The sequence below is a fragment of the Nicotiana tabacum genome, chromosome 7 (genome assembly GCF_000715075.1).
Source record: "Nicotiana tabacum cultivar K326 chromosome 7, ASM71507v2, whole genome shotgun sequence".
Classification (NCBI taxonomy): domain Eukaryota; kingdom Viridiplantae; phylum Streptophyta; class Magnoliopsida; order Solanales; family Solanaceae; genus Nicotiana; species Nicotiana tabacum.
In genome coordinates, this window is record NC_134086.1 from 149,900,305 (window position 1) to 149,912,125 (window position 11,821).

At 37.4% G+C, this 11,821-nt stretch overlaps 1 protein-coding gene across 1 annotated transcript; it reads left to right on the top strand.

Annotated features, from left to right (window-relative positions):
- Positions 1–5,657: 5,657 nt before the first annotated feature.
- On the top strand, positions 5,658–11,725 carry LOC107767382 (C-terminal binding protein AN). The gene is made up of 7 exons (XM_016586374.2): positions 5,658–6,506; positions 6,758–6,926; positions 7,026–7,156; positions 9,001–9,789; positions 10,181–10,228; positions 10,967–11,080; positions 11,388–11,725. Exons 1-7 carry the CDS (start codon positions 5,931–5,933, stop codon positions 11,457–11,459), a joined length of 1,899 nt encoding a protein of 632 aa, XP_016441860.2. The 5' UTR covers positions 5,658–5,930; the 3' UTR covers positions 11,460–11,725.
- Positions 11,726–11,821: the final 96 nt, after the last annotated feature.

Sequence of the window (11,821 nt, forward strand, 5' to 3'; positions counted from 1 at the left end):
CATCTCAAGCTCTTTTGATGATTATTGTCTATCAGTTGGGATAAAAGTTGAACATCCTGTAGCTTATGTTCATACTCAAAATGGCCTTGCAGAGTCATTTATTAAACGTCTGCAATTGATAGCAAGACCACTACTTATGAAAACAACATTGCCCATTACTGTTTGGGGCCATGCTATCTTGCATGCAGTATCAATTATCCGTCTCAGACCGACACATTATTGTAGACATGCGATTTTTGACCCTCCCCAAGATTTTTTATATTTTAGCATGTAAATATTTAGTTTAGGCCTAATATCGCTATTTTAATTAGTTTTGACCCTTTTGCTTTATTTTCTCACATAAATGAAAATTACAAAAAAAATAGTTTCATTAAGGTTTTGTAGTATTTTTAATCTTGAAAAAAATACCAAAAAATAGGTTTGTTTTAAATGGTTAGTGTTATTTTAATAGTTATTTTCTTAAGTAAGATTAAGTAGTATTTTAATAGTTTATCTTGTTTGCTATATTATTTTTACATACAAAAAGGAGGAGGGAATATAATTAATTTTTTTGGACTAATTTAGTCTTTTTTGTAGCCTAATTAAACTAATCTCTTAGCCCATTAACTCAAAAGTCCAAACCTAGACACCCCATTTAGCATAATATACAAGAAAAAAAAAACAAGACCTAGACATTTTGGAATAAGCCGTTTTCTTTCATGGAGAGAGACCAAAAACCCTAGACAAAAAAAAAGGACACTAGAATCCTAATACAGAAAAGGCTTATGTTACTTCTTCTTCCTCATGAAACTAGACACACACCCATAGTAGCCTTCCACCTCCATCACCGGCGAAATCATCCGCCTCAACTACTGCTAGTCGTTCTCCGTCGTATTCCTCTTTCTCTGTTACTACTGGCGACGGAGAGTGACAGATTTGGACAGAAATCCGGCAACCACCGTTGTTTCATCAGATTTGGCTATTGCTTCATCAGGGTTGCTCTTAGATTCCGTCTGGAGTTTTCGTTTTCTGATGGACTTTATTAACTCCGGTGAGACCTCCATATCCGTCGCTCATCTCACTCTCGATCTCTAACCTTGGACACCCCTGCTTCACTAAAACAACCAGCAGCTCTCGTCCTCTCTTCATTTTTTTTTAAAAAAACAGCAGCACACTCCAAAACTCTCGTCGCCTTTTCAGAATTTGGGTCGTCGTTATTCAGTCTTCGATTTTGGGTTCGAGTTTGAAATTTCGGCGAGCTTCAGGTTTGTTAGTGGTCGTTGTTCAAGGAGCTCCGTTTCAGTTTCGTCCGAGGTTCGGTCGCGGTTCCAACACATTCAACATTAGTTACGAGCAGCGCGACTGCCATTCGAGGTTCGGGTTGAGTGCCTATTTGCCGATTTCATTTTCTGGTCGAAGGTTCTAGTTTCGTCCAGTAGCACAATCATATTTTCCGAGATAACAGAGGTCTATTTTTCTCTCCGACACTCTATTTTGATTATGTTAATTGGGTATTATTTTTGTTGAATTACCCATGATTTGCTACATATTAACTAGACTATATTGATAGGATAATAATTAATCGAACTATGATTGCGTCTCTTTGGGTGAAGACGTGCTGGAATTGTTAGTTAATGGGCTGCAGGTGATACTTTGATGAACTAAAATGAATTGGGTGTTAACCAATAGGAAATTAAAATGGAGGGGCTAACCAACCAAGTTTAAACAATTGAGCCATGAATTGTTTCACTTAGCTTTATTTTGTTTACTTTACTAATTTAATCGCTAGTATCATGTTTAGGCCGACCACACTTGGGTAGGCAAACTTAGGATTTTTATTAGTTTCGAGGCGAGAGGTCGTTCCCTTAGTTAAATTTATTCAGGGAATGCCCTGAGGGATTTGTATATATTTTATTCCGGGGTATGCCCCGAAGTATTTGTATTCGGAGGTCGATAGTAGAACTCGTAGTATTTTTCTTTTTATTTTTATTTTTCTTTTATTAGGCGGGGACGACCTTGAGCCTCGCGTGTGTTTATTTTGCTTTTATGTGTTTATTACCTCAATTCAAATATTTTAAAAGTCGACTAGATCAAGTATGCAACCGTGACTTTCACGGGACTTGGGGAGTGCCTAACACCTTCTCCCCGAGTCAAATGAACCCCCTTACCTGAATCTCTGGTGCAGACTTAGTTTTGGAGTCCTAAGTGTTTTAAAAGGAAAATCCTTTTTAAAAAATGGTGACCTGGCACACCGAAATAAATGTCAGGTGGTGACTTTGAGTTATTTCCTTTTGAACACAATTTTGTCACTTTTTAATTAAAAACCCTTGTTTGAGCTTTACTAATTTTTTTATTATTTTTAAGAGGGTTAGTGAAGTTGTTAAAAAAGGGGTGTGACAATTATAATAAATATTTTCCGTCATAGCTAGTTTTTGGCCATGAAACAAATATTGCTTATCTACGAATTTTCGGATGTGCTGTATATGTGCCAGTAGCACCACCACAGTGTAGTAAGATGGGACCACAGAGAAGGATATGAATATATGTTGGGTTTGAATCATCCTCTATTATTCGCTATCTTGATCCATTGACAGGAGATTTATTTACTGCTCGATTTGCAGATTGTCGGTTTGATGAAACAAATTCCCCACAATTAGGGGGAGAGAAAAGGGAAATCAAAAAAGAAATTGTGTGGAAAGTTTCATCATTATCTCACTTTGATCCCCGTACCCCTATATGTAATCAGGAAGTCCAGAAGATCATCCATTTATAGAATATAGCAAATCAAATGCCAGATGCATTTACTGATTTGAAAAGGATAACTAAGTCACATATCCCAGCAGAGAATGTGCCCATCCGAATTAATGTTCCAGTAGGACCATCTACTAGCATGAGAGCTAGTGAACCTAAAGCACGCCTGAAGTGTAGTAGGCTTTTGGGTTCTAAAGATCGAAATCCTCGAAAAAGAAAATCGACAAATGGTCAAAACGATACTATGAAGGGATCTCCTGAAGAAACCCAAGATCTGATTAGTTCTGAGATTCCTGAAGAAATCAATGAACCCGAAGCTCATGTGAGTGAAGAACTTTTAATAAGTTCGACCGGTGATGGGAATAATTTAAACCGATCTAAAATAGTGGTGGATAATATTTTTGCATATAATGTTGCACTTAATATTATGCAAGATAGTGAGGATCTTGAACCTCGATATGTCGAAGAATGTCGATAAAGATCTGATTGGCCAAAATGGAAAGAGGCAATTCAATCGGAATTAAAGTCACTTGCTAAAAGAGAGGTCTTTGGACCAGTAGTCTAAACACCTGCTGGTATAAAACCAGTTAGTTATAAATGGTTTTTTTTGTGCGAAAAAGGAATGATAAAAATGAAGTTGAAAGATGCAAAGCTCGCCTTGTTGCACAAGGATTCTCACAACGACCTGGAGTCAATTTTGATGAAACATATTCACATGTTATGGATGCCATAACATTTAGATATCTCATCAGTTTAGCACATCATGAAAAGCTTGAAATACATCTAATGGATGTAGTTACAGTTTATCTGTACGGTTCACTTGATAATGAAATTTATATGAAAATCCCTGAAGGATTTAAAATGCCTAAAACGAATTCAAAATCTCAGGAAATTTATTCAATTAGATTACAAAGATCTTTGTACGGTTTAAAGCAATTTGTGCGCATGTGGTATAATCGCCTAAGTGAATATTTGCTGAAAAAAGGTTACATAAATGATGTTATTTGTCCATGTATTTTTATAATAAAGATGGCATCAGAATTTGTTATACTTGCTGTTTATGTTGACGACATAAATCTTGTTGGAACTCCAGAAGAGCTCCAAAAGGCAATTGAATATCTTAAGAAAGAATTTGAGATGAAAGATCTTGGAAAGACAAAACTTTGTCTTAGCCTGCAAATTGAACATTTAGCAGACGGAATTTTTATCCATCAATCTGCCTATACAGAAATGGTCTTAAAACGCTTTTACATGGACAAAGCGCACCCATGGAGTACATCAATGGTTGTTCGATCACGTGAAGTGAATAAGGATTTGTTTCGAGCTCCAGAAGAGGACGAGGAACTCCTTGGTCCAGAAGTACCCCATCTCAGTGCAATTGGTGCACTAATGTATCTTGCTAATGCTACAAGGCCTGACATAGCATTTTTTGTTAATTTACTAGCAAGATACAGTCCTTCTCCTACACGGAGATATTGGAATGGGATTAAGCATATATTGCGATATTTGAAGGGAACTTTTGATATGAGTTTGTTTTATGCTAACAAAGATAGTGCAGATCTTGTTGGTTATGCAGATGCATGTTATTATCTGATCCCCATAAAGCTAGATCTCAAACCGGGTACGTATTTACATATGGAGGTATTGTAATATCATGACGCTCCACAAAGCAATCTATTGTTGCTACTTCTTCAAATCACACCGAGATAATAGCTATTCATGAAGCAAGTAGGGAATGCGTATGGTTGAGATCAATAATTCATTTTATTCGAGAAAAATGTGGTTTGAAATGTGAGAAAAGACCCACAATTTTATATGAAGACAATGCTGCATGCATAACCCAAATGAAGGGAGGATTTATAAAAGGAGATAGAAAGAAGCACATTTCACCAAAATTATTCTACACACACGATCTTCATAAAAGTGGTGACATTGATGTGCAACAAATCCGTTCAAGTGACAATCCAACAAATTTATTCACTAAATCTTTGCCAACTCCAACTTTTGAGAAGATGGTATACAAGATTGGAATGCGGAGACTCAAATATTTGAAATAAGATTTTTATCAGGGGGAGTAAAATACGTGATGCACTCTTTTTTTCTTACTAATGTTTTTTCCTATGAGGTTTTCCTTATAAGGTTTTTAATGAGGCACATAACAATGCGTATTACTAAATATGTGTACTCTTTTTTCTTCATTAGGATTTTTCCCACGTGATTTTTCTAGTAAGGTTTTAATGAGGCACATTATCTTTTAATGAACATCCAAGGGGGAGTGTTATAAATATATTATATTATGAATGTTCATTTAGTACTCAGTTGTAAATAAACTTCCTAAAGAAGCTTATCCATATGGGACTCCGCCGTAAATATGTTTATCTATTTAGTACTCTATTGAAAATAAGAAACTTATCACTTCAGTACCCGGTTATGGATAAACATTACTCCCCGTAGAAGATTATCCATACCGGGTATAATAAGCTTATCCATTCAGTACTCCGTTATGGATAAACATTGCTCTCAGTAAAAAATTATCCATATCTGGTATAATGGCAGCTTACACAGCAGCTTGCAGTAGCAGCTTACACAGTAGCTTGCAGTAGCAGCTTACACAACAGTTTGCAGTAGCAGCTTACACAACAGCTTTCTTTCTTTTATAAATAGAAGAGATTTCAGTTCATTATGTACATCAATTTTAATTCGAATAATATATCAGTTTCTCTCTATATTAGTCTTTACTTTATCGTCTTTTATTTTATAACAAAACACATTTTTTTCTCAGATAAAATTTTCCATTTTGTGAAAACCGTTTCCGAAAATCTGTCTAAACGGCAATATTTTCAAATTTAAAACCAAAAAAGAGGAAAGAAAACAAATGAGAAAAATATCCAAAATAAATCCAGGCGATGATTCCATCACGTTGCCCAAGTATATTCCTGCAGATTAGGGACTTGATTCAGAAATAAGGTAATTAATAAAGGCTTTTTTGAAACAAAAGAGAAAGTCACGGGGCCGGTGTGACACAAAAAAAGTGACAGAGGAGACTAGGGTCTCTCACAACTCTTTAGCAAAAAAACTGACACCTCATTGCCTTCTAAATTCGCCGGAGAAAAAGACGGAAATGCTCGCCGCCTTTCTCCGGCGTCCTTAATCATTTCGAGCAACAACGTCATCATCCAGATCTCCTCTGGACAGAAACAATGGCGCACCACAACAAAACAACGTCTTCGTCGGTTACTCAACAAGTTCCTCTAGTCATTACTCTCAATTGCATCGAAGACACAGCGTTAGAACAAGAATGCCTCTCCGGTATAGCAGTCATCGAGCACGTGCCTCTCAGCCGCTTAGCGGAAGCGCGGATCGAGTCAGCTACAGCCGTACTTCTTCACTCACTCGCGTTCCTCCCACGCGCGGCACAACGCCGGCTCCGTTCGTGGCAGCTCATTCTCTGCCTCGGATCTTCCGACCGAGCCGTCGACTCCGCGTTGGCTTCCGACCTCGGACTCTCTCGGCTTGTTCATGTCGACGTTAGCCGCGCTGAGGAGGTGGCGGATACTGTTATGGCGCTTATCCTCGGTTTACTCCGCCGTACTCATCTCCTCTCTCGCCATACCTTATCGGCTTCCGGCTGGCTTGGCTCCGTTCAGCCGCTATGTCGTGGAATGCGCCGGTGTCGTGGCCTTGTACTGGGAATTATTGGTAGATCTGCTTCGGCAAGGTCTTTGGCTACTCGGAGTTTAGCATTCAACATGAGCGTGCTCTATTTTGATGTTGAGGTAGCGAAATTGAGAGTATTTCCGTTAAATTCTAACTTTACTGGCTAAATTTTCGTAGCTTAAGTGAAATATAATCAATTAATCAACATGATCATGCTCCGTTTTGATGAGGTAGGAAAGTTGATTGATTTCGGTTTAATTGAGTAGATTTTTCATAGCTTCTCACAGTAGTGTGAAGGATTGTTGAGATAAGTATTAGTGTTTAATATCAATGCATGCTAACAAAGGTTTCATTTCTTAAATGATTACAGGGAAATGGAAAAGTGAGCAGACACTCCATTAGATTTCCATCTGCTGCCAGGAGAATGGATACCCTTCATGACTTACTTGCTGCAAGCGACCTTATATCGTTACACTGTGCTCTAACAAATGAAACAGTTCAAATTATCAATGCAGATTGCTTGCAGCATTTAAAGCCTGGTAATTTTTGCTCTGGATATGTATCTGAAGTAGTTCCCTGTTGCCCTGATCACCCATTTCTACTATCCTGGGGGATGACTTGTTGAGCATTTCATGCAGGGGCATTTCTTGTTAATACCGGTAGCAGCCAACTGTTAGATGATTGTGCTGTCAAACAACTTCTAATTGAGGGAGGCCTTGCCGGCTGTGCTCTGGATGGTGCTGAAGGGCCACAATGGATGGAAGCATGGGTATGATGAATAGTCTTAGGGTATGATTGAATGATAGGATTATATTTGGATAAGCAGCTTTTGTTTTGTTGAATTTCTCTCATGTGCTTGCTAGTAAATGATGGTGGGACTGAGTTTTCCATCTTTGAAGTTTGAACGATGCTGTTTCGTCAAAAAAATTGTTTCTTTTGTGCAAGAAAGACTGAGAGGCCAGGTAATAATTGGTGTTGTTCTGAGATTCATACACCTATAGGAATGGATACTCATATAGGAAATTATGAAGAAAGTGGGTAATTGCTTCACCGTGAAATCTTGCTTGTTTGATAGATATTTCTCTGCAATTGTGAGAGTGAAATTGGGTTGCATATATAAATTGAATTAATTTTGAAGCACCGAGGATGAGTTCTAATCTAAGTGTTATAGCCCTGAGTCCAATACTCCAATGCTTGCTGGTGAATAGTGATTCTCATTCGTAGCTAGTAGACCGGACCCCACCTGGTGTATATACAATGAGGCAACCAGCACATGTCTGGTGTGGTCTAGCACTCATCCTTACCTTGTCAAGGAGGTTGCCTCCAGAACACTTGTTTTGGTGAGAGATTAATGGTGAGGGGAAGGGATTCTGGACGCTTTTGAGTTGGTTAGTTGTTCTGAAGTTTCCCTCAACTCCTTTCTCTTGTTATGCTCCATAAGTTGGAGTTGGGTGAGAGAGCTGTCATTTCATCTTCTCTTCAGGATGACAAGGTTATGACCCAAGTCCAACAACCTGAATGTTGTTGCCTTTTATCTTCTTTTCTTCTTTTGTTATTTCTTTTTCCTTGTAATATTTTCTATTATTGCATTTGAAAGGCCTTTAAAGTAGTTAGGGTTGTGCCTTACTTGTGACTTTTTGGCAATGTTCTACTTTCTAGAGATATACTTGTTTAAGAGTAAATAGCTTTTTGGCTATTATTCACTATCAAATTTGGGGGTCCTTCCTAAACACTGATTTTGATAATTCACTAGACTCTTGTGAAAATCTATTTTATTTTCTATAACTTTTTGCCTTTTACTAATCTAAGCTACTAGAAGAAAGGAGAACGAAAAACTCTGGAAAATTTATGATTGTAATATGTGTAAGCTACCTAACAGTTGATAGAGCTATGTTGATAGTATTGGATCTTTTCCCAATTAATTACTAGCCAAAAGTAGCTTCTTCAAAATTTAGAATATTCACGTTGTTATATTTACTACTCCCTCCGTTCCAATTTATGTGAACCTGTTTGACTGGACACGGAGTTTAAGTAAAAAATGAAGACTTTTGGAATTTGTGGTCCTAAACAAGTCCAAATGGGGCCCAGAGTATTTGTGTGGTTATAAAAGCTTCTCATTAAGGGTAAAATTGTAACTTTAAGCTAAATTGTTACCAAATTAGAAAAGGTTCATTCTTTTTGGAACGGACCAAAAAGGAAATAGGTTCACATAAATTGGAACAGAGGGAGTATATGGTATTAAGTGAAGTTGTTTGTAAGAAGCTTTATCGACTATGTGACACTATGAGCTCATTTAACTAAGACTTTGTAATTTTCTGATATTTGTGTGGTCCTTTTGACATGTGTGGAGCTCTTAGTAGATTTAATTTTTTGAATTCAAGTTTTGGTTACCCTTGGACTTCAAGGAGTGTTCAGTCCTTTTTTCTTTTTTCACCACTTTGTTTTCAGTAGAGGCAGGATTGATGATTATTAGCAGGAGATTTAAAATGTTGTTGGTGGTATCTATTTGTCACATTGGGTTCTTGGATTTATAGTAATTTGATATCAGGAATATGCGATGTTAAATATATTAGATTTTTTTAATTGAAGGAAGTCAATGTATCTTTGGATTAGGTAAGGGAGATGCCCAATGTTCTGATACTGCCACGTAGCGCAGATTATAGTGAAGAAGTGTGGATGGAAATAAGGGAGAAAGCTATTTCTATGCTGCAATCATTCTTCTTGGATGGTGTTGCTCCAAAGGATTCTGTATCTGAGGATGAAGAAGAAAGCGAGATAGGGTATGAAAACGAACGACACCAAATACAAGATGTTGAAAGCACATTGCAGGTTTCTGTTAGTCATCAACCCATTGAAGATGTTGCAGAGAACTCTCAGAAAAGATTAGTGAATGATTCAAGGGAATCACCTAGTCAGCTTCAAGGCTCCATAGTATCTCAAAATAGTTCTGGTAGATCTGAAGTAAAGCGAAGCCGATCAGGTAAAAAGGCTAAAAAGCGGCATGGACGCCATAAATCACAGCACAAAGTAGATGATTCTTTGGCATTTGAAAAGGAGAGTACGTCACACCATGAAGATGGTGCTACGATGAGCGGAACAGATCAAGGTGTGAGTTCCAGTTCACGTTTTGCTTCTCCAGAAGATTTAAGAGGTAGGAAGACACCAATTGAATCAATACAGGAATCATCAGGGGAGCAGCTCCCAAAACAAGGCATGGATCTCAGCAGAAAATCTGCGGAACTGCTGAAGGATGGTTATATTATAGCTTTACATGCAAGACATCACCCTGCTTTGCATGTTTCCAGACAAAGAGTTAAAGGGGGTGGTTGGTTCCTCGACACAATGTCAGATGTCACAAAAAGAGACCCAGCAGCACAGTTCCTCGTGGTTTTTAGAAGCAAGGTATGCTGAAAAGAAATTTGGTTTTCCATTTACGGCAGCGCTGCCCTCTACTTTCAGATAGTGCCAAACTATCCACATAGTGCTTTGGGTGCCATTCGGACGACTTCTGGAAAATGTTTTGAAAAAAAAGTATTTTGCAAAAAGAAATTATGTTTGGATGGTTATAGTTTATTTCTTTAGATGTGAGTGTTCTGTGAGTAGAAAAACTTTTCTTTGACAGCACCATCAAGCCATTTTTACAGAAAAAACAATAGTTAAAAAAAAACTATTTGCAGAAACTTCTTGAAAAAAATTAAATGCGTTTTGTTGGAAAGATTTTGTGCGAGTTTCAAAAATATTTCCGTAAATGAATGCCTTGGGAATACATTTAATAACCGAGGCTCTATTTCAGGATACAATTGGGTTGAGATCATTTACTGCTGGTGGGAAGTTATTACAGGTATGGTTATCACTGTACTTGTTGTCATAAAACATCCTTGAGCTATGCTACCTCAGGTGAAGTATTTTGGTGTTCTATTGTGCTTAACCATTAAGAAACTGCAAAAGCTTATAACATTAAGTTGTTGCTCTTGCTTCTACACATGCTAGAAACTGGAAGTTTGAGATCACTTGCGTGTTATTTCACTTGGATAAATAATTAAGTATAAAAGTGTGGATGAGTAATTCTTTTTCTTAATGATCGGTGTCCGGGCAAGTGTGGATTAGTAGTTCTTATATTTATTTCATCAAAATAATTCTTATTTTTATATTTAGAAGTAAGAAATGTGCTTTTTTACCCCTTACCGCAAAGATGCCGTAGCTTTCAAAGTGCTCTTGTTCTACGTCCTTAATTTTGGTAGGATATTGAATACTTTGTCCATCCTTATCAAAATAAAAAATAAAAAATTGAATACTTTGTCCATGTTGAAGTTAGACCAATAGTTGAGTATGATAGAAATTTATTTCCTATGGCAAGTTGCCAACACTTGCGGCTAAGAAGTTATTCTTTCCAAAGGTTGAGAGAAGTTTTATGCTGGAAAAGTTCTAAATTTATCAATGTTAGAGGTTGACGTATGCAGGTATTCAATGGGAATGGATGCACTATATTTGTTGCTCCGTTCTTTTGTAGATTATCACCTTGCTTGATTTTATTGTATCACATAAAAGCTGTGGTTTCACCCTGACCCTGATATTGCAGATAAATAGGAGGATGGAATTTGTATTTGCGAGTCACAGTTTTGATGTTTGGGAAAGCTGGACATTTGAAGGTACTATGGAAGAATGTCGACTAGTGAACTGTAGGAATCCTCTGGTAAGTTCTTGTTCTGCTTCAGACATTCAGAACTAGGTTCCTGCCCCATCATATGGTAGTCACATATTGTAACTATTTTGGTAACAATGTCCCAGAACATATCTTTTCCCTTTTTCTAAAACTCTCTCCAAAACATCTAAACTCTCTCCAAAACATCTCTACCTGACCTCTTTCCTTTTTGAACTCCGGTTCTAATCAAGTGACAAGTACTACCGTCATAAGAATCAGTTATTTAACAAGGCTTTATTCCCTATCGTCCACTATAGAAATACCCATATTTTGATAATGTCGTCACTGCAACCTGCAGGCTGTTTTGGATGTACGTGTTGAAGTACTAGCAGCGGTTGGAGAAGATGGTATCACTAGATGGCTTGACTAGGCAGTGTCTGAGCCATTGCGCATGATTTTTAAAATATGCTATGCTGATTTGTTTGGAATATTTACCACAAGTAGTTTTGTAAGGCATTGAGTCTCACTCGAAGCAAGAGTTGTATGTTTTTAATGTAACTTTCATTATTGCCTCCTATCAGGGATCTTTTCCCCCCATGAAAATGGCCTGATTGTATTTCGAGGATTCAAAATGGCTTGTTTTTTGTTTGTTTAGACTGTTGCGTTCTAATGAAATTTGCATGCTTTGTGAGTAAAGAGTGATGAATATAGTGATTCTTTACAACTGCTTATTTAAAATCTTGAATCCCCTTAGCACCAAAGACTTTGGCCTGAGGTCAATGAAACGGAACG